Source organism: Plectropomus leopardus, chromosome 6 (assembly GCF_026936395.1).
Source record: "Plectropomus leopardus strain MGB_pleo_1.0 chromosome 6, ASM2693639v1, whole genome shotgun sequence".
NCBI classification, from domain to species: Eukaryota; Metazoa; Chordata; class Actinopteri; order Perciformes; family Serranidae; genus Plectropomus; species Plectropomus leopardus.
The window spans coordinates 275,282-297,218 of NC_142181.1; the positions used below are offsets into that span (position 1 = coordinate 275,282).

The 21,937-nt window shown below is 46.6% G+C and overlaps 1 protein-coding gene across 9 annotated transcripts in view; it reads right to left on the minus strand.

The window, feature by feature from the left end:
• Positions 1–143: 143 nt before the first annotated feature.
• Positions 144–21,937, minus strand: part of abcc5 (ATP binding cassette subfamily C member 5) — a 24,128-nt gene continuing 2,334 nt past the window's right edge. Inside the window, exons 2-30 of one of the 9 annotated variants that reach the window (XM_088078380.1) lie at positions 18,302–18,435; positions 17,299–17,408; positions 16,764–16,919; positions 16,537–16,681; positions 15,044–15,277; positions 12,947–13,120; positions 12,099–12,264; positions 11,877–12,025; positions 11,692–11,799; positions 10,651–10,808; positions 10,349–10,550; positions 10,193–10,264; positions 9,984–10,108; positions 9,554–9,626; positions 7,824–8,027; positions 7,573–7,716; positions 7,397–7,490; positions 6,994–7,163; positions 6,653–6,799; positions 5,236–5,365; positions 4,879–5,161; positions 4,607–4,793; positions 4,436–4,525; positions 3,877–4,066; positions 3,646–3,805; positions 3,495–3,573; positions 2,896–3,009; positions 2,628–2,821; positions 144–1,746 (exon numbers count right to left, since the gene is read on the minus strand). In XM_088078380.1, the coding sequence (XP_087934506.1) occupies positions 1,593–1,746; positions 2,628–2,821; positions 2,896–3,009; positions 3,495–3,573; positions 3,646–3,805; positions 3,877–4,066; positions 4,436–4,525; positions 4,607–4,793; positions 4,879–5,161; positions 5,236–5,365; positions 6,653–6,799; positions 6,994–7,163; positions 7,397–7,490; positions 7,573–7,716; positions 7,824–8,027; positions 9,554–9,626; positions 9,984–10,108; positions 10,193–10,264; positions 10,349–10,550; positions 10,651–10,808; positions 11,692–11,799; positions 11,877–12,025; positions 12,099–12,264; positions 12,947–13,120; positions 15,044–15,277; positions 16,537–16,681; positions 16,764–16,919; positions 17,299–17,408; positions 18,302–18,400 (4,311 nt within the window). In that variant the 5' untranslated portion in view covers positions 18,401–18,435 and the 3' untranslated portion in view covers positions 144–1,592. Of the gene's footprint in view, positions 1,747–2,627; positions 2,822–2,895; positions 3,010–3,494; positions 3,574–3,645; positions 3,806–3,876; positions 4,067–4,435; positions 4,526–4,606; positions 4,794–4,878; positions 5,162–5,235; positions 5,366–6,652; positions 6,800–6,993; positions 7,164–7,396; positions 7,491–7,572; positions 7,717–7,823; positions 8,028–9,553; positions 9,627–9,983; positions 10,109–10,192; positions 10,265–10,348; positions 10,551–10,650; positions 10,809–11,691; positions 11,800–11,876; positions 12,026–12,098; positions 12,265–12,946; positions 13,121–14,973; positions 15,278–16,536; positions 16,682–16,763; positions 16,920–17,298; positions 17,409–18,301; positions 18,436–21,937 lie in introns of those variants that run through there. The other 8 variants (XM_088078378.1, XM_088078376.1, XM_088078379.1 and 5 more) reach the window with 8 other exon arrangements.

A 21,937-nucleotide genomic window follows, 5' to 3' on the forward strand; every position in this document is an offset into this window, starting at 1 on the left:
TGGTTTTGTCCCTCAGTGCTGAGACTTGAGGACAAACGGCAAACACTGTCTCTCTTATTATTAACAATAATAATAATAATAATGACAAAGAAGCTGACGGGCAGGAAGTCATCACGTTTTAAAAAGAGAAGAAGAGACGTTCACACCTGCAGGACTCACCTGGAGTCACACATTCACCTCATTTATTGCTTTTATTTACACTTTCAGTCTGACTCTGGATCAGTTCAGGAGCAGTGATGTATCAGCTGATGGATCAGCTGATGGATCAGTTATCTGACACAAACTATAACTAAAACTATAAGAAGGTGAAACTGCAGCTGTAATTGTGAGAAACTTCGCTGAGTTTGCTGCTTCGATCAGAAACCTGCAACTACAGACAAAGACTTTAGGGACTGTGAGTTATTTATGGGGGGGTTAAAGAAAACCCGCCTTCCCAACCCACAGGCCCAAATCAACACAAAAAAGGAAATAAAAAAATGCAAATAAGTTATGAGAAATTAAGAAAGAAAATATTTGGACAATTATTTTTCCTTTTTCATTTTTTTTAGTATAATAGTATTTTATTCAGTCGTCATACAAAATACGATAAACACAAACAGGTTAGTCAGTATAAACAAAAACAAAACAAACAACAAACATTTTAAAGACCAAGAAAATGTTTTCTTTATAAAATGCAAAAAAGAATAAAGAATAAAGAAAAATTGACACATTTTTTCTTAAAAAATTGACACATTTCAAAGAATTTTTTTTTAAATGTCTGCAATTTTCTTTCCCTTTCAAAGTACTGTGGGGTTTTTGTCTTTTAAACGTTTTAGGTTTTTTTCTTTCCAAATTTCTGTGGGTTTTTTGTTTCTTTGCCTTTTTTTGTATTTTTTTGGTAATTGTTTTTTTTTCTTTCAAAAATGTGGTGTTTTTTCTTTTCTCTTCAAAGTCTTGTTGTTTTTTTGTTTTGTTTTTGAAATTTTGCCTTTTTTTCTTCTATTTTTTTGGCCCTTTCTTATTTTCTTTCAACATTTTATTCTCCATCTCATCAAAATTGAATTCAAAATAAAGCGTTTACATGAACTAACCAGCAGCAGAGTGAAAAACCACTGAGGCTTTTTTTCAGCTCCAGAATTTCAGCTTCAGCTTTGAACTTTCAAACATTAAAGGGTCACTCCCCTCCTCTCAAATAAACCACAGTCCCTAACAGACACCCCCTCCTCTGACACATAAAGAACAGTCCCTAAATATTTCCAGCCTCTTACAGAGGCAGCAACATTTTATTAAATATTATATACTAAACCTGAGTTTATCAGGTTAAAAACCTTTTTTTCAACTTAATTATTTATTATTATTATTATTATTTGTTGGCACATTTTGTTTTTCCGTTTATTCACAGAAACCTGTTTTTTTTGTTTTTTAAAAGTAACTATAATTCAAAGTAACTTTAGATGTAACTTTTCAGAGACAGCGTCAGAAGACACTGATGTGAGAGGACAGGAGGCCGAAAAATCACCGCGTCGCTCTGCAGGCGTCCAATCAGATGCTGCCAGGTCATCATCGCAGTAAAAACACGAGGAAACAAAGAAACAAAAGGAAGTCAAAGAGAGTCAATACAGTACGAGAGCAGCACCTTCATCATCCTCATCTTCATCTTCATCTTCATCCTCTGACGGAGACCTTGGTCTCCATGGCGGCCAGCATGGAGCGCAGCCGAGAGTTCTCATTGGCCAGCAGCTTGGACGGCCTGTCAAACTCCACCACCTGGACCAATCAGATCACAGCTCTGTCATCATTTCCTCATTTATTATTTTTAATAGCAGACGGATCGTCAGCAGGAACAAGAACTCTGAATTATTATTATTTATTTATTTATTTATTTATTATTATTATTATTATTAATAATAATGATAATAATAATAATAATAATAATAATAATAATAATAATAATAATAATAATAATAATAATAATAATAATGTTATTATTTCACTTCCAAGACTTTGATAAGACACATTTTTAAATATTCATTTTTCTGTTCAGTTAAAGAAGCCTGGACTCATGATAATAATAATAATAATAATAACAACAACAACAACAATAATAATGATAATTTAATTTTGGTTTCATGTGGAACACAAACTGCGTCTCGTGGGTGGCAGTCCTCAGTTTGTCACGTAACTTACGACTGTAACTAAAGTTGCGTTTGTAAGTTAAGTAAGTTATTTAAATTGAGTGACATATGCAAATTAAAATAAGTTAACATTGAAATTTCACGCGGGACACAAACAGCGTGTCCTGGATGAAAGTCCTGTGTTTTTCACATGAATTCACTTACATATGTAACCTGAACTGTGCACATTACGTAACTTAACTTACATACTGTACGTAACTTAAGTTGTGTTTGTAACTTAAGTTCACGTTGTATTTTGGTTACGTACGGACATAAACAGCGGTCTCCTGGATGAAAGGCTTTTTTCACGTAATGTAACTCGCGTCAGTAACTTGAGTTGTGTTTAACGGTTAAATATGTTGTGTGAATTAACTTTCCTACGCAGGTTGAAATAAGTGAAGGTTGAATCTGAAACACTGATTTAAAACACGTCAACATCTGAGTGAGTGACCCACAGGTGAGCTGTGCTCTTACTGGCCGCAGGCAGGGGGCGGGGTCAGTACCTGTCCCTGGTTGAGCACCATGATGCGGTCGGAGGCGAGGACAGTGTGGAGGCGGTGAGCGATGGTCAGCGTGGTGCAGTCCTGGAACGAGCTCCTGATGGTCTCCTGGATCAGAGCGTCTGTCTCCGCATCCATGGCCGCCGTCGCCTCATCCAGGATCAGCACCTGAGGGGCCAGAGCCGACCAATCAGATGACAGGACCCACGGAGGGGGGTAGAGCCTACCCGTGTGTGTCTCACCTTGCAGCGTCTCAGCAGAGCTCTGGAGACACACAGCAGCTGACGTTCCCCCACAGAGAAGTTGTCCCCGTCCTCCAGCACCTCTGAGTCCAACCGCAGCGGCAGCTGGGACACCTGAGGACATACAGAGAGACAGGGGGACACACAATGGAACAGTCAGGAGGACAGACGGGGGACACACAGGACAGAGAGACAGGAGGACAGACAGGACACACAGGAAGTCAGACAGACTGGTCATCAGACTTTCATGATACTCAACCTAAGGCCTGCGGCCTCTGGCCCCTGATGGGGCCCCTGGTGGCCCCCGGAACATTTCATTTTCATTCACAGTAAAAACAAAGTGATTGACTCTGTGAACTGTTTTTGTCCTTTTAGTCTCCATCAGGTGTCAGAGACATAAAACAGCATCAAAAAAGAGCCAGAGGAGGATCCCCCACAGCCCCCACAGAGGACACAGCTGAGACACTGATGTCCTAAAATCACAGAAACGTCCTGAAGTGTTACACATGTTTGGGGCCCCCTGGTTTCTGTCGTCTTCCATGAAGTAATGTGTGTGTGTGTGTTTCTGTCTGTGTGTGTGTATGTGTGTGTGTACTCACACACTCCTTCATGTGGCTCCTCTCCAGAGCGTCCCAGATCTGCTCCTCGCTGCAGCGGTTAAACGGGTCCAGGTTGGACCTGCAGAGACAAACTGATCTGAAGCTATTTGTTCTCGCTTACGCTGCGTCTGTCCTCTCAGGTGTGTCCTACCTGACTGTCCCTGCGAACAGCACGGGATCCTGCGGGATGATGGACAGCTTGCTGCGCAGGTCGGCCAGTCCGATGTCGCTGATGTCCACGCCGTCGATCAGGATGGAGCCGCCGCAGCACTCCACCAGCCGGAACAGCGCCACACCGAGAGACGACTTCCCTGAAAACGGACAGACGGACATCAGAGTTCTCTCGGTCTGACCCCGTGGCCCCACAGAGACCCCGTCCTACCTGATCCAGTGCGGCCCACGATGCCCACCTTCTCTCTGGGCCGGATGCTGCAGGAGACCCGGTCGAGGACCAGAGGGAAGTCCTCCTGGTACCTCATCTGCACCTCCCTGAGCTCCAGCTGCCCCTGCTGGGGCCAGTCAGCTGGAGGGGCCCTGCCTTTGACCCGGGCAGAGGCCTCCTGGGACAGAGACTGACACACAGACAGAAAGTTAAAGGGGCCTGTGAGGTATCAGGTTTATGATGCAGACTTTAATGGATTGTGATAAATTTGAGATATTTTAACGGGTTTTCTACATTGAATTAACCCTGAAACAGCTATTATATATACATATATATATACAGTTAGTTCCAACCAAGCAATTTGATTGGTCGAGAGACGTTCCATGAGTGCTGATGTAGAGTACAACGTCACCTGGACTATATATATATATATATATATATATATATATATATAAATATATAAATATATACATGTGCGAGCAACGCCACATTTAGAGCTGCACTCCTGTTGGACGCCCTTGTCACTGGTTTTGAAAGCGTTGAAACGAGGAAGGCGTACCTGGATGTAGTGATGAATCCTCTCGACCGAGGTGAAGTGAGCTTCGGTCTCAGAGGCCAGGCGGACCGTGAACTGGAACAACCCTGTTAACTGCAGAGGGACGGTGTCACGCCTCGTGTCCACCTGTTTGGGACAGCAGTGTCCAACTGTTGGAAGATGCTGTGGACGTACCTGGACAGCATAGGAGATGGCGAGGCCGGCGTAGGCGGGAGGGATCTGCCCGTGCATCAGGACCATCATGAGGGCGGTGACACTGATCAGAGCCACGCTGATGACATCCAGACGCACCGCCAGCCAGCGCGTGGCACAGCTGAAGAGGTAGAATGGAGCCTGGTTCTGGTCCAGCAGAACCTGGTACCTGAAAACAACCACACAGTCAGACCCTCAGAAACCGCCATGGTACGTGGGTATAGCTCTGCCCTCCTGGTGGCTCCACCCCTGACCTGTGGAGGAAGTCGGCTCCGCGGTCAAAGGCCTGCAGCGTGGCCAGGCCCTGGATGCTGGAGGTGATATGGGACATGAAGGGCGACATGGTCACACTGTCTAGCCGCTTCAGCTCCCGGATGAAAACCCGAGAGACACTGTGAAGCGCTGCAAACAGCAACACCAGGGGACCCACCGCCGCCAGGAACCACGGGAAGATGCAGCTGATGACACCGAGACAGAAGAAGACCAGGATGAGGTTTTGGATGAACATCTCGGCCTGGAAGGGCAGACGGGTGTCGACTGCAGAGAGAAATGCAAAAAGGTTCTCAGTAAAGTTTCAGGGTCAGGCGGCAGCAGTAGGGACAGTCCCTCACCTTCGTCCATGTCCTTAGAGAAGCAGTTGAGGATTTGTGCGGTGGGAGTGATGTCGAAGAACTTCATGGGGCAGCGGAGGATCTTGTGGAAGAGCTGGTCGTGCAGCTTGGAGGAGGCCCGCAGAGTTCCCTGCAGGACAGATTCAACGGCAGATATGATACACAGCGCCTATAAGACTTTTCAACAACGCTGCGTCCAGCTGCAGGGACTGTTCAATAGTTACAGGATGCTTTTAACAGCAGGGTGTGTGCAATATTTTATATGTGCAGTTTAGATTATGTGCAGTTTATTGGTGTGGTTTGGTGCAGTTCTATTCATATGTGGTTTGTTTTACTGTAACTTTGAAAGTGTTGGGGCTCAACATCTGAGTCCAGTCAGTGAGGTCTGTGAGGTCAGTGAGGTCTGTGAGGTCTGTGAGGTCGGTGAGGTCTGTGAGGTCTGTGAGGTCGGTGAGGTTGGTGAGGTCTGTGAGGTCAGTGAGGTCTGTGAGGTCTGTGAGGTCAGTGAGGTCTGTGAGGTCGGTGAGGTCTGTGAGGTAGGTGAGGTCTGTGAGGTCAGTGAGGTCTGTGAGGTCTGTGAGGTCGGTGAGGTCGGTGAGGTCAGTGAGGTCTGTGAGGTCGGTGAGGTCGGTGAGGTCTGTGAGGTCGGTGAGGTCTGTGAGGTAGGTGAGGTCTGTGAGGTCTGTGAGGTCAGTGAGGTCTGTGAGGTCAGTGAGGTCTGTGAGGTCTGTGAGGTCGGTGAGGTCTGTGAGGTCGGTGAGGTCGGTGAGGTCTGTGAGGTCAGTGAGGTCTGTGAGGTCTGTGAGGTCGGTGAGGTCGGTGAGGTCTGTGAGGTCAGTGAGGTCTGTGAGGTCGGTGAGGTCGGTGAGGTCTGTGAGGTCTGTGAGGTCTGTGAGGTCGGTGAGGTCTGTGAGGTCAGTGAGGTCAGTGAGGTCTGTGAGGTCGGTGAGGTCTGTGAGGTCAGTGAGGTCTGTGAGGTCGGTGAGGTCGGTGAGGTCTGTGAGGTCAGTGAGGTCAGTGAGGTCAGTGAGGTCTGTGAGGTCTGTGAGGTCGGTGAGGTCTGTGAGGTCAGTGAGGTCTGTGAGGTCGGTGAGGTCGGTGAGGTCTGTGAGGTCGGTGAGGTCGGTGAGGTCTGTGAGGTCTGTGAGGTCAGTGAGGTCTGTGAGGTCTGTGAGGTCAGTGAGGTCTGTGAGGTCAGTGAGGTCGGTGAGGTCTGTGAGGTCAGTGAGGTCAGTGAGGTCTGTGAGGTCGGTGAGGTCTGTGAGGTCAGTGAGGTCTGTGAGGTCTGTGAGGTCAGTGAGGTCTGTGAGGTCGGTGAGGTCGGTGAGGTCTGTGAGGTCAGTGAGGTCAGTGAGGTCTGTGAGGTCTGTGAGGTCAGTGAGGTCTGTGAGGTCGGTGAGGTCGGTGACGTCCTGACCTTGACGAAGACTATGCCTCTGATGAGTTTGAAGAAGAGCATGACTCCCATGGAGGAGGCGTACACAGCGGCGTAGTGTTGCATCAGGGGATTGTCCTTCATGCTGATGCTCACCATTGAACTGTTGCCTCGGGTTTCTGTGGCGTTCTGGAGCAGGACGGCGGAGACATGAAAGGATGAGCAGGAAGAGGAGGAGTCAGGAGGAGAGATCTTATGAAAGCAGGATGGTCAAGAGGAGATACTGAGGAGGTCCTGATGACGAGAAGGAGGTGATGAAGATGATGATGAAGATGAGGAGGAGGTGATGGGGAGGAGGAGGTGATGAGGAGGAGGTGTCTGACCCCGCTGCCCTGGTTGATCCAGTAGCTGAGCCACCACTGGCAGAAGGCAGAGCTTCCCACACTGAGAATAAACAGGACCAGGATCAGCAGGCAGGAGGTGGAGCCACCACACGCCGCCATGTAAAGCCGGAACACGGGCCAGGCCACACCCCCACTCTGCTGCTTCTCCCCTTCAATGTTACATGACCACAAACGTTAAAAAAAAACAACAGAAATGTCAAAAAACAAACAAAACAGAAACATTGTAAAATACTAATGTGCTGAAAGTATAGTAATATCCTAAAATCTTTGAATGTCCTAAAATCCCTTAAATATCCTAAAATCTCTGAAATGTCCTAAAATCCTGGATGTCCTGAGTTATTCCATAAGTAAAGATGAGATCAGAAGTGTGGTTTCATGTTACCGTTATCTTTGATGACCGATATGTTCCTCTTCATTGATGCTGGTTTACTGTCTGCCAGTTTCCTCTGAGAACCACCGGACTTCCTGCTGGGAGCCTGAAACAGTCAGGAGAAAAGGTGAGTCAGACGGATGGACAGATGGATGGACAAACAAACAGACGGACAGACAGGAAGTTACCTCAATGTGCGGAGTGTCTCCCACCTGGAAGTGGTTGAACATGGCGGCGTAGTTTCCATTCAGTTTCATCAGGTTGTCATGGTTACCCTGCTCCACTATACTCCCCTCCCTCATCAGGATGACATCATCACAGTCTACAAGGTACTGCGCACACACACACACACACACACACACACACACACACACACACCCACATTATCTCCATGGCGACCCTGTGCAGTAAAGTGTACTTGTATCCGGCGGAGGTTCACCTGCATTTGGTGGGTGACAAAGATGACGGTTTTGTGGCGAAGCTGCTTCCTGACGGCGTTGTGGAAGATGTGGTTGGCCACATGGGCGTCGAGGGCGCTCAGCGGGTCATCCAGGATGTAAACGTCCCGGTCACTGTAGAGGGCGCGGGCCAAGCTGATTCGCTGGCGCTGTCCACCACTCAGGTTTGCACCACGCTCGCCAATCTGATGGGACAGAGACATGAACGGGTTCATCTCTGCTCTTTGCAGGTGACGTGGCTCTATTGGCTTCTTCACACCGTGACCTCCCAGCATGCACCAGGGCGGTTTGTAGTGTGAAGCGGTCGAGATGAGAGTCAGCACCTCCAAATGTATTTTGGTTTCTTGTTCTCAGTGAGGGTAAATAGAGCATGACATGGACAGGCAGTTTGGCATCAGCAGTGATGCAGGTGCTGCATCGAGGTGGTCCAGAAAGAGCTCATCCGGAGGACAAAGCTCTGAAATCTGAAATCTGAGATCTGAAATGAGTGTCCTCTGGAGGGTGTCTGGGCTCAAAGAGGGTAAGGGGGTCAGTCTGTTGAGTCGGTTCAGGCATGTGACACTACCGAGCTCATGACCACAGGAGAGGGTTTTTAAGTACATCGACCAAACAGAAATGTATCATCCAGTTGGTTTTCTCTGGCTCTCGAGCTGTTGCTTCAACTACAGACTTTAGATCTCTTTCTAAAACTCAGACCGAACTGTATAAGTAAGAAGTAATGATGAAGCGTGAGGAGTATTGCAGATGACCGTCTCCCTAGCAACACTTTCGAGCTCCTCCTGGGGAACCCCGAGGCGTTCCCAGGCCAGACGAGATATATAATTCCTCCAGCGTGTTCTGGATCTTCCCCGGAGCAAATTACCCATTGGATGTGCCTGGAGCACCTCTAACAGGAGGCACCCAGGAGGATCCTGATCAGTCTAAACAACCTCAACTATCTCCTTTCAATGTGAAGGAGCAGCTGCTCTACTCCAAGCTCCCTCTGGATGTCTGAGCTCCTCACCCTCTCTCTAAGGCTGAGCCCTGACACCCCACAGAGGAAACTCCACAAGATCTTCAACTTGCATCTCCGGAACAACTTTTTGTGCATCCCAGGTGAGGTTGGGAACATGGAATCTGAGTTTTCCATGTTCAAAACCTCCATTGTGGAAGCAGCTGCTAAAGATTGCAGTCAAAATGTTCCCTGTTCCTGTTGTGGCAGCAACCAATGAACTGGCTGGTGGAGGAGGCAGCGAAGGAGAAGAAGGAGGCCTTTCGGACCTGTTTGGCCTAGGGGTCTCCAGAAGCACACTTTCGGTTGGCCTCAAGGAAATTCTGGCAACATGCTTTGTTGTGTCGTTTAACACAACGTTATTTAAGATCGTTCATTAATACTAAGCCGCCTTGTTTATGGATGAGCCAGCAAAAACCAACTCGTATGTGTCACCCATCAGTGGGAGCATTTATTGTTCCGTTGTAACGCAGTGCATTCTGGTATTTGTAGGTTTTCCAGCAGAGTACCATGACCTCGGACAAACGTCCAGCATTCACTGGAAGTCATGATGTGAAGAACAAACATGACGTCCTGTTAACCCCTTTTTTAATGATGTACATATCAGATGTCTCAAAAAACTGAACAACGAGGAAAACAAAAAAATGAGGACTCAGAGGGTCGTCAAAAAAGACCTTGACCTAGAGAACATGGTCTGTACTAAACAGGAAGTGATGTCACCTCTGTAAGGTCAGCGTTGGGCAGCAAGGAGAGGTCTGGTCTGAGACAGCAGGCACTCAGCACAGACTGGTACCTGCAGAGACAGACACAAAGACAACCACAAGTTAGTCCTGGTCTAAGATCTGGACCACCTGTCCTCCAGACTGTCCTCATGAACTGTTTGCAAAAGTGAAAATGCAAAGATATCCAAGTAATCGTGAGCCAGTAATTTGGATTTTATGACATTTCAAAGACTCCAGGACGTTTCCAGGATTTCAGGACATTTCTAATATTTTATCATGTTAGGACTGGGACATGGCACTCTATTGGGGGCCAGATTTGGGGGTCCATAAGTTGAGTATCACGGTTTTACATTAATTTTGTAACTTTGTGTTATGGACCGTATGATCTGTAGGGTCTAATTCATAGGGGACACATCGCTTCCTCTGACCTGTCCTCCTGGTACTCCTGTCCAAACAGGATGTTGTCTCTCAGTGTGGCGTTCAGGATCCAGGCCTTCTGAGCCACGTAGGCCAGCCGTCCTCTGACGGCCACACTGCCCTCCAACACAGTCATCTGTGAATGCACCAATCAGGAATCAGTATGTTCCAGCTTGAGTCGAGTGTGAACAAGATGTTGGACATCAGGAGGTAACGTCACCTGTCCTAAGATGGCAGAGATCAGCGAGGTTTTCCCGCTACCGACACTTCCACACACACCGACCAGCTTCCCCTGAACACACACAGGTAACACAGGTGTGAACGCTGAGTGTGCAGACTCAGGTGTGTCAGTGCTGGACCTGACTGCTGGACCCACCTGTTGGACACTCAGAGTGATGCAGTGCAGGGTGCTCTGAAGGCGCGGGCGATGGGGACAGACCTCCTTCTCCTCCCCGTCGTCCTCCTCTGGACTGCAGGCTACATCTCCTCCTCCTCCTCCTCCTCCTCCTCTCAGCAGGGAGCCAGTCACCTCCTCCTCCTCTTCCTCCCCGTCCTGAAGAACTCCTCCGTCTCTGCACCTGAAAGTGACCACGCATTTAGCTCCTCCCCCACTGTAGGGACTGACCAATAAGGTTCAGCCTTCAGACCGAAGAAGAAGACCAGACTGGGACAGTTTACCTGTGTCTGAGCCTGCTGCTTGTCCGGACACTCGGGCTGGGCTGAGTGCTCTGTCCGCCCCCCTCCCACGCCAGACTGGCACCACACATCTCCACGGCAACCCGGGGGTCGCCAGGCAATGCCCGGATGCTGTCGACCTCCAGCAACAGAAAGAGATTCTGAAAGGAGGACAGAGGACAGACAGGGACCGCTGACTAAATTGGACTTCAGATCCGCTCAGCTCATCCATCCATCCTTCATCCATCTATCCATCATCCATCAACCATCCATCATCCACCCATCCATCCATCCATCCATCCATCCATCTATCCATCCATCCATCCATCCATCCATCCATCATCCATCCATCCATCAACCATCCATCATCCACCCATGCATCCATCCATCCATGCATCCATCCATCTGTGCTGGTGCTGTGATCCTGTCTCTGGCCGTGCTCGTGCTGTGGCTGCACAGATACTGTACCTCTGGCTCGCCCTGATCGTGGTCCTGGGTTTGCCGTTGCTGTGATCCTGTCTGAAGCTACGCCTGTGTTGTGGGTCCTGGTTGTGCCAATACATGGGACTCTTATCAACACCAACAATATTTGCACGTAACATAACATGCTATCATAGAGTGCATTTAGTAATTTTACATCTACCATTATTGTAATATGACATGCATCTGTTTCTATTATTGCTGTGCCTCTCTCTCCCCTCTCTTTCCTCCTCTCTCCTCCTCTCTCCCCCTCTCTCTTTCTCTTTCCTTTTTGCCATGATTGTATTTCATTTGTTATTTACAACATCTATCACTCGTCTGTCCGTCCTGAAGAGGGATCCCTCATCATCCTCTGTCGTTCTTCCTGAGGTTTCTTCCCTATTTCAGGGGTTCTTTTTGGGGAGTTTCTCCTTAAGTGATGTGAGGGTCTAAGGGCAGCGGGATTTCGTATGATGTAAAGCCTCTGAGGCAAAACATATTTTGTGATATTGGGCTTTATAAATAAAATTGACTTGACTTGACTTGTAATGTGGGTAGGTAAGTCAGAAGGTGAGTAGGTCAGACCTTGAACCTCTCCATGGCGACTGAAGCCTCTGACAGGGACTTGACGGAGAACGGCGTGACCTTCAGGGCAAAGGTCATTGCATTAAACACAGTCACCACGGTAAAGGCCTACAGACAGGGACAGGAAACAGGTCAGGAGCCCAGCGTTCACAGGTCATGTTTTATCTCTTAGTGACGTACCGTACCTGAGCTGCCGTCAGGTCGAATCCTAGCAACATGTGGGCAGAGAATGTTGCCACGCTTGCAATGACGACAACTATTGGAGCGACGCCCACAGTGATACTCTGGAAATAACCGGTGAGCTCCAGGATCCTCCGCTCCTCCTCACGGACCCCTGAGAAACAGACACGGTCACTGTTACCATGGCAACCGGCTGTCCAGGTGAGCACGTGCAGGTGCGTACGTACTCTGGATATCCTGGGCGAAGGCCTTGACCCAGGCATACATCTTGATGACCTTGATGTGGTTCAGGATCTCGTTCATCTTCTGGACCCGGCAGTCTGTGATGGCCACCCCCTTCCTCCTGAAGAATGCCGTCAGTCTGGAGCTGAACATCTGCTCAGGAAATAACCACTGATTGATTGATTTAATGACTAATTGATTGACGGACTGTCAAAAATTTTGGAGAAAAATTACCAAAACTTTGAAAGATCAACCAAACCCGGTAAAAAAAAAAAAAGAATTGCTGTTAAGTTTTTAACAATCACCCAAAATTTTAATGTAATACAATCGCCAAAACCTTTAAGAGAAAAAAAAAGCCAAAAAGGTTCCTTCAAAATCACCAATTAAAAAAAAAAAGTTAAAAAGAAGATTGCTAGACAATTAAAGGAAAAAAAATCTGCAAAGTTTCTTAGAGAAAATAAAAATTGCAGAAGAATTTGAAAAATTCACCAAATATTTGTAAAGGAAAAAAACGCCAAAAAATTCCAAGGACAAAAATGATAAAAACTTTAAAACAAACAAAACAAAATGCCCAAAAGTTAAAAAAAATAAATAAAAATAAATAAACTTGCTAAAATTTTCTGATAAAAAAAGAATCACCAAAAAGAAAGAAAGAAATCAACAAAAGTTTTTAAAAATCACCAAAAACTTTTAAAGAAAAGGAAAAAAATCGCTGGAAAGTGTTGAAAAACTACTGAACTGTTGTTGTTGGTTTTTTTTAAAAAAAATAAAAAATAAATATATGCTTTATTTATTTTATCTATTTTTATTTTTTATTTTGTCCTGAAGTCCTGCTAACATCCCCAGTACTGACCATGGTTGGGTAGAACAGGATGAAGACAGCCGATCCCAGCAGAGACGTCGGGCCCAGAATCAACAGATTGTAGACAATGCCGAGAACGGCCACCAGGGGGCCTCCGGCCAACAGACTGCCCACTGCTGCGGCCTCAAACACCCTCTGACCGTCACTGGAACACATGTTCACCAGCTGAGGGGACACAGGGACAGAGACAGAGGGATGGAGGGACAGAGACAGAGGGACGGAGACAGAGGGACAGAGACAGAGGGACAGGGACAGAGGGATGGAGGGACAGAGACAGAGGGACGGAGACAGAGGGACAGAGACAGAGGGACAGGGACAGAGGGATGGAGGGACAGAGACAGAGGGACAGGGACAGAGGGACAGGGACAGAGGGATGGAGGGACAGAGACAGAGGAACGGAGACAGAGGGACAGAGACAGAGGGACAGGGACAGAGGGATGGAGGGACAGAGACAGAGGGACGGAGACAGAGGGACAGAGACAGAGGGACAGGGACAGAGGGATGGAGGGACAGAGACAGAGGGACGGAGACAGAGGGACAGAGACAGAGGGACAGGGACAGAGGGATGGAGGGACAGAGACAGAGGGACAGGGACAGAGGGACAGGGACAGAGGGATGGAGGGACAGAGACAGAGGGACGGAGACAGAGGGACAGAGACAGAGGGACAGGGACAGAGGGATGGAGGGACAGAGACAGAGGGACGGAGACAGAGGGACAGAGACAGAGGGACAGGGACAGAGGGATGGAGGGACAGAGACAGAGGGACAGGGACAGAGGGACAGGGACAGAGGGATGGAGGGACAGAGACAGAGGGACGGAGACAGAGGGACAGAGACAGAGGGACAGGGACAGAGGGATGGAGGGACAGAGACAGAGGGACGGAGACAGAGGGACAGGGACAGAGGGACAGGGACAGAGGGATGGAGGGACAGAGACAGAGGGACAGGGAGAGAGGGACAGGGAGAGAGGGATGGAGGGACAGAGACAGAGGGACGGAGACAGAGGGACAGAGACAGAGGGACAGGGACAGAGAGATGGAGGGACAGAGACAGAGGGACAGGGACAGAGGGACAGGGACAGCGAGTCAATGATTATCATCTGACAGAGAAAACGATGACAGAAAAAGATGAAAAATACGAAGAATTTCAAAACGTTGGACTGAAATAAAACCAGAAGTCAAAGATCAGTAAATGGTTTCTGAGCGATATATTGTGAATATTGTATTATATTATAATTATATTATAATATTATATTATATTATATTATATTATATCATATTATATCATATCATATCATATCATATCATATCATATTATATCATATTATATTATATTATAATATTATATTATATCATATCATATCATATCATATCATATCATATCATATCATATCATATCATATTATATTATATTTTCCTCTGTATCCAGAAAGCGAATATTTAATGTTGATAAAGTTTGTAGTTTTATATTTGAACGTGGGAACTTTGGGAACATTAACTGTTGAGGTCTGCAGTTTTTACCATTCTTTTGTGATATTTCTGTTTTTACAGTTTATGGCTGATAAACTGTTTTATTTTTGGGACTGCTAAAGAAAACATCAAAAATTGGAAACATTTTGGGGAAAAAGAAATGCTGCGAGTATATTTCCTTAAAAAGCAAAAGTGGAAAAAGTATCAGAGGGAAAAAAAAACATTTCTTTCTGACTAGAGACCCCCCAAAAAATCCCCAAAAGTCTTCCTTAAAAATCACCAAAACTTTAAAGAAAAACAGAAAAATCAAAAGTATTGTCAGAATATATATTTTTAAAAATCACCAAAAATGTTGGAAGCTAAAAAAATTGACAAATCTTTTTAAGAGAAAACGTCCAGGGCTTCTGACGACGTGTCATTTCATCGTATCAATATACGATATAATATAGTATATAATATCAGTATATATATAAATATATATACTATGTACTGTATATAAATAGTGTATACATAAATATATATCTGTATATAAATATCTGGTCTCTGGACCTCCTGATGTTTGGCTCCTGGTTTTATGTCCTCAGCGTCCACACTGGCTGCAGGTGAAGGTGAGGACCACCTGTCCCGCGCTCTGGTCCCGGATACTGCGAAGCCTCAGGATCTTGCTGAAGGTCAGACTGAGGACGGCTCCTCGCAGCCTGCAGCCCGTCCTGTAGTTCAGGGCCCAGGTCAGAGCCAGAGACCAGGATCGCACCAGCTCCGTGCACAGGAGCCCCAGAACCAGGAGCAGCCCCCGGCACAGCGCATGCTCCTCCTGCTGCGTGAACTCCAGCAGACGCTTTACCACAAACGCCTGCAGGAGGAGCACAGTCAGGGAGGAGCACAGTCACAGACAAGGAGGAGCACAGTCACAGACAAGGAGGAGCACAGTCAGGGAGGAGCACAGTCACAGACAAGGAGGAGCACAGTCAGGGAGGAGCACAGTCACAGACAAGGAGGAGCACAGTCAGGGAGGAGCACAGTCACAGACAAGGAGGAGCACAGTCAAAGACAGGGAGGAGCACAGTCAAAGACAGGGAGGAGCACAGTCACAGACAAGAAGGAGCACAGTCAGGGAGGAGCACAGTCACAGACAAGGAGGAGCACAGTCAAAGACAAGGAGGAGCACAGTCAAAGACAGGGAGGAGCACAGTCACAGACAAGGAGGAGCACAGTCAAAGACAGGGAGGAGCACAGTCAAAGACAGGGAGGAGCACAGTCACAGACAAGGAGGAGCACAGTCACAGACAAGGAGGAGCACAGTCAAAGACAGGGAGGAGCACAGTCACAGACAAGGAGGAGCACAGTCAAAGACAGGGAGGAGCACAGTCACAGACAAGGAGGAGCACAGTCACAGACAGGGAGGAGCACAGTCAAAGACAGGGAGGAGCACAGTCACAGACAAGGAGGAGCACAGTCACAGACAAGGAGGAGCACAGTCAAAGACAGGGAGGAGCACAGTCAGGGAGGAGCACAGTCACAGACAAGGAGGAGCACAGTCAAAGACAGGGAGGAGCACAGTCAGGGAGGAGCACAGTCACAGACAAGGAGGAGCACAGTCAAAGACAGGGAGGAGCACAGTCAAAGACAGGGAGGAGCACAATCACAGACAAGGAGGAGCACAGTCAAAGACAGGGAGGAGCACAGTCAAAGACAGGGAGGAGCACAGTCACAGACAAGGAGGAGCACAGTCACAGACAGGGAGGAGCACAGTCAGGGAGGAGCACAGTCACAGACAAGGAGGAGCACAGTCAAAGACAGGGAGGAGCACAGTCAAAGACAGGGAGGAGCACAGTCAGGGAGGAGCACAGTCACAGACAGGGAGGAGCACAGTCAGGGAGGAGCACAGTCACAGACAAGGAGGAGCACAGTCAAAGACAGGGAGGAGCACAGTCAAAGACAGGGAGGAGCACAGTCAAAGACAGGGAGGAGCACAGTCAGGACATAAGGTTATTACTGGTCATACTGGTCTTATTACTGGTCATACTGGTCTTATTACTGGTCATACTGGTCTTATTACTGGTCATACTGGTCTTATTACTGGTCATACTGGTCTGACCTGTGGTGACTCACCGGCCCAGTGAATCCAGCCAGCTGTGTGACGGTGAGACAGAGGATGGACAGCAGGAGACGAGTCCGACAGAAAGACCAAACCACCCGACGCAGGGACGCCCCGCTGCCCTTTGACCTCCGCTCGTCCTCCCACAGGGACGCCAACCTGAGAGCCAGCAGGGGGGATTGTGGGAAATGTCGGCAAAAAAGTTTCAGCTCAAACTAAAGAATTCCTGAGCTTCTCCCACCTCTGGCTGTTGGCATGGCAACTTTCTGGCTGTGACATCGGCCAGACGTCGTCCAATAGGAGACATCCTCTCCTGCGGGCGGTAACAGCCAGAGGAGTCAGCCAATGAAATGTCATGAAGGAGAAACGACCTGCGCTGTCCACCGGATGAGCACACCTGAGGACACATTCACACCTGAGAAGACATTCACACCTAAGGACATACCAGAGGACACGTTCACACCTGAGGACACATTCACACCTAAGGACACATTCACATCAGAGGACACACCTGAGGACACATTCACACCTGAGGATACACCTTAGGACACATTCACACCTGAGGATAAATTCACACCTGAGGACACATTTACACCTGACGATACACCTGAGGAGACATTCACACCTGAGGACACATTCACATCTGAGGACACATTCACACCTGAGGACACATTCACATCTGAGGACACATTCACACCTGAGGACACATTCACACCTGAGAAGACATTCACACCTAAGGACGTACCAGAGGACACATTCACACCTGAGTGTGTTACCTATTGTTCTGTCCACCTGTTTTGTTCTGGTCAGTGTTTTTAGCTCCGCCCTCCTCCAGCTCTTCACCATGGCGACCAGCTGATCTGTCCTCACACACACCCAACGCACACTGACACACACACACACACACACACACAGACACACACACAGGTATTTATTAACATCAGTTGCTATTTACATATTTTACTGCAGTAAAAGTACTCATACTGCACAATAAAAATACTTTGTAAGAGTAACAGCAGGATGTGTCTGACCTCATTATCACTGTGTGTGTGTGTGTGTGTGTGTGTGTGTGTATATATGTACATATATACATATGTATGTGTGTGTCTGTGTGTGTGTGTGTCTCCAGCAGCATGTGCACAGCTCACGTGCACAGCCTCATGATGCTCACATGTCATTCATTCACACGGCCTCAGCCAATCACAGGCCTGGCAGCCCCTGTGGTCTCGGCCAGTCAGATGGCTGGGCAGCAGCAGGAGGCGGGGCTTCATGATGTAAACAAAGAGGAGACGCAGTAGCTCCTCTGCAGCTCCTCTCTGCTCCTCCATCCGCTGCTTATTGATTTATCACTGATCAGCTCTTTCATTATCATTACAATGATTATTGTTATTTATTTAATTTATATGTATTTATTTTTATTATTATATCAAACAATTATTGTTATTATTGTTATTGTTATTATTATTAAATTGTTATTGATCTGTTCTTTGACTATTTTTATTCTCATGATCAAAAAAAATCTGTTTTTTTATTTGTGCTTTAATTTCTTTGTTTTAGGTCTTTTATTGTGAAGGGTGGCTCTGTATTTTTTTGGTTTTATTTTGTTGACAGGATGTCAAATGTTTTGTTGATATTTTAGGCTTGTTTTTATTATTTTATTTTGGCGGTGGTACCTGTGGTCACATGATCCAACAGCTGATCTGATATCTGATCAGGCAGGCGATTGATCGGATATTTGATAATTAACTGATTGATCGTGTGACGCTGTGCTCCTCTCACCTGGACGTCATGCTGCAGGGGGACGACCTGCTGCAGGGGGACGACCTGCTGCAGGGGGACGACCTGCTGCAGGGGGACGACCTCCGACTCTAATCTCATGATGTCTCATGTTCTATCAGACCACCCCGTGACCTCTGAACAAAAACAAACAACAAAAAATGCAAAACGTTTGTTGATGAAGAAAAAAATCACTACACACTTTTTCCTTTTTAAAAAAAGGGCAAAAAAATCTAAAACACAAAAATGACTTTTTTCTTTAGAAAATTAATTTCTAAAGAAAAGAAAAAAACACAGATTTTCACAAAAAGAGAATAAAAATCACTTTTTTCCTGAATCTAACATCCTAAGCAGTAAAATAAATTCCAGATGCAGAAATAAAGATGAAATAAAAACCTGAAGCTCCACAAGTATTTGACAACGACTCTGGATGTTATAACCTGTCTCTCTAAATGTCTCTGGTCTCTAGTCTCTGGTTTCTAGTCTCTAGTCTCTGGTTTTTAGTCTCTGGTCTTTAGTCTCTAGTCTCTGGTTTCTAGTCTCTAGTCTCTGGTCTCTAGTCTCAGGTTTCTAGTCTCTAGTCTCTAGTCTCTGGTTTCTAGTCTCTGGTCTTTAGTCTCTGGTCTCTAGTCTCTGGTTTCTAGTCTCTGGTTTCTAGTCTCTGGTCTTTAGTCTCTGGTCTTTAGTCTCTAGTCTCTGGTCTCTATTCTCTGGTCTCTTGTCTCTGGTTTCTAGTCTCAGGTTTCTAGTCTCTAGTCTCTGGTTTCTAGTCTCTGGTCTTTAGTCTCTGGTCTCTAGTCTCTGGTTTCTAGTCTCTGGTCTTTAGTCTCTGGTTTCTAGTCTCTGGTTTCTAGTCTCTGGTCTCTAGTTTCTAGTCTCTAGTCTCTAGTCTCTGGTTTCTAGTCTCTAGTCTCTGGTCTCTACTCTCTGGTTTCTAGTCTCTGGTCTCTACTCTCTGGTTTCTAGTCTCTGGTCTTTAGTCTCTGGTTTCTAGTCTCTGGTTTCTAGTCTCTGGTCTTTAGTCTCTGGTCTCTATTCTCTGGTCTCTGGTTTCTAGTCTCTAGTCTCTGGTTTCTAGTCTCTGGTCTCTAGTCTCTGGTTTCTAGTCTCTAGTTTCTAGTCTCTGGTCTTTAGTCTCTGGTCTTTAGTCTCTAGTCTCTGGTCTCTATTCTCTGGTCTCTTGTCTCTGGTTTCTAGTCTCAGGTTTCTAGTCTCTAGTCTCTGGTTTCTAGTCTCTGGTCTTTAGTCTCTGGTCTCTAGTCTCTGGTTTCTAGTCTCTGGTTTCTAGTCTCTGGTCTTTAGTCTCTGGTCTTTAGTCTCTAGTCTCTGGTCTCTAGTTTCTAGTCTCTGGTTTCTAGTCTCTGGTCTTTAGTCTCTAGGTCTCTGGTCTATAATCTCTGGTTTCTAGTCTCTGGTTTCTAGTCTCTAGTCTCTGGTCTTTAGTCTCTAGTCTCTGGTTTCTAGTCTCTAGTCTCTGGTCTCTAGTCTCTGGTTTCTAGTCTCTAGTCTCTAGTGTTTGGTCTCTGGTCTCTGTTTTCTAGTCTCTGGTCTCTAGTCTCTGGTTTCTAGTCTCTAGTCTCAGGTTTCTAGTCTCTAGTCTCTGGTTTCTCGTCTCTGGTCTCTGGTTTCTAGTCTCTGGTCTCTAGTCTCTGGTTTCTAGTCTCTAGTCTCTGGTCTTTAGTCTCTAGTCTCTGGTTTCTAGTCTCTAGTCTCTGGTATCTAGTCTCTGGTCTCTACTCTCTGGTTTCTAGTCTCTGGTCTTTAGTCTCTGGTCTCTACTCTCTGGTTTCTAGTCTCTGGTCTTTAGTCTCTGGTTTCTAGTCTCTGGTTTCTAGTCTCTGGTCTCTAGTCTCTGGTCTCTGGTCTTTAGTCTCTGGTCTCTAGTCTCTGGTTTCTAGTCTCTAGTCTCTGGTTTCTAGTCTCTGGTCTTTAGTCTCTAGTCTCTGGTTTCTAGTCTCTAGTCTCTGGTCTCTAGTCTCAGGTTTCTAGTCTCTAGTCTCTGGTCTCTGGTTTCTCGTCTCTGGTCTCTGGTTTCTAGTCTCTGGTCTCTAATCTCTGGTTTCTAGTCTCTAGTCTCTGGTCTTTAGTCTCTAGTCTCTGGTTTCTAGTCTCTAGTCTTTGGTCTCTAGTCTCTGGTCTCTACTCTCTGGTTTCTAGTCTCTGGTCTTTAGTCTCTGGTTTCTAGTCTCTGGTCTTTAGTCTCTGGTCTTTAGTCTCTAGTCTCTGGTCTCTATTCTCTGGTCTCTTGTCTCTGATTTCTAGTCTCTGGTTTCTAGTCTCTAGTCTCTGGTTTCTAGTCTCCGGTCTTTAGTCTCCGGTCTCTAGTCTCTGGTTTCTAGTCTCTGGTTTCTAGTCTCTGGTCTTTAGTCTCTAGTCTCTGGTTTCTAGTCTCTGGTCTCTAGTTTCTAGTCTCTAGTTTCTAGTCTCTGGTTTCTAGTCTCTGGTCTTTAGTCTCTAGTCTCTGGTGTTTAGTCTCTGGTCTCTGTTTTCTAGTCTCTGGTCTCTAGTCTCTGGTTTCTAGTCTCTGGTCTCTAGTCTCAGGTTTCTAGTCTCTAGTCTCTGGTCTCTGGTTTCTCGTCTCTGGTCTCTGGTTTCTAGTCTCTGGTCTCTAGTCTCTGGTTTCTAGTCTCTAGTCTCTGGTCTTTAGTCTCTAGTCTCTGGTTTCTAGTCTCTAGTCTCTGGTCTCTACTCTCTGGTTTCTAGTCTCTGGTCTTTAGTCTCTGGTTTCTAGTCTCTGGTTTCTAGTCTCTGGTCTTTAGTCTCTGGTCTTTAGTCTCTAGTCTCTGGTCTCTATTCTCTGGTCTCTTGTCTCTGGTTTCTAGTCTCTGGTTTCTAGTCTCTAGTCTCTGGTTTCTAGTCTCTGGTCTTTAGTCTCTGGTCTCTAGTCTCTGGTTTCTAGTCTCTGGTCTTTAGTCTCTGGTCTTTAGTCTCTAGTCTCTGGTCTCTGGTTTCTAGTCTCTGGTCTTTAGTCTCTAGTCTCTGGTCTTTAGTCTCTGGTTTCTAGTCTCTGGTTTCTAGTCTCTAGTCTCTGGTTTCTAGTCTCTGGTCTCTAGTCTCTGGTTTCTAGTCTCTGGTTTCTAGTCTCTGGTTTCTAGTCTCTGGTCTTTAGTCTCTGGTCTTTAGTCTCTAGTCTCTGGTCTCTATTCTCTGGTCTCTTGTCTCTGGTTTCTAGTCTCTGGTTTCTAGTCTCTAGTCTCTGGTTTCTAGTCTCTGGTCTTTAGTCTCTGGTCTCTAGTCTCTGGTTTCTAGTCTCTGGTCTTTAGTCTCTGGTCTTTAGTCTCTAGTCTCTGGTCTCTAGTTTCTAGTCTCTGGTCTCTGGTTTCTAGTCTCTGGTCTTTAGTCTCTAGTCTCTGGTCTTTAGTCTCTGGTTTCTAGTCTCTGGTTTCTAGTCTCTAGTCTCTGGTTTCTAGTCTCTGGTCTTTAGTCTCTGGTCTCTAGTCTCTGGTTTCTAGTCTCTGGTCTCTAGTCTCTGGTCTTTAGTCTCTGGTCTTTAGTCTCTAGTCTCTGGTCTCTAGTTTCTAGTCTCTGGTCTCTGGTTTCTAGTCTCTGGTCTTTAGTCTCTAGTCTCTGGTATTTAGTCTCTGTTTTCTAGTCTCTGGTCTCTAGTCTCTGGTCTTTAGTCTCTGGTCTCTAGTCTCT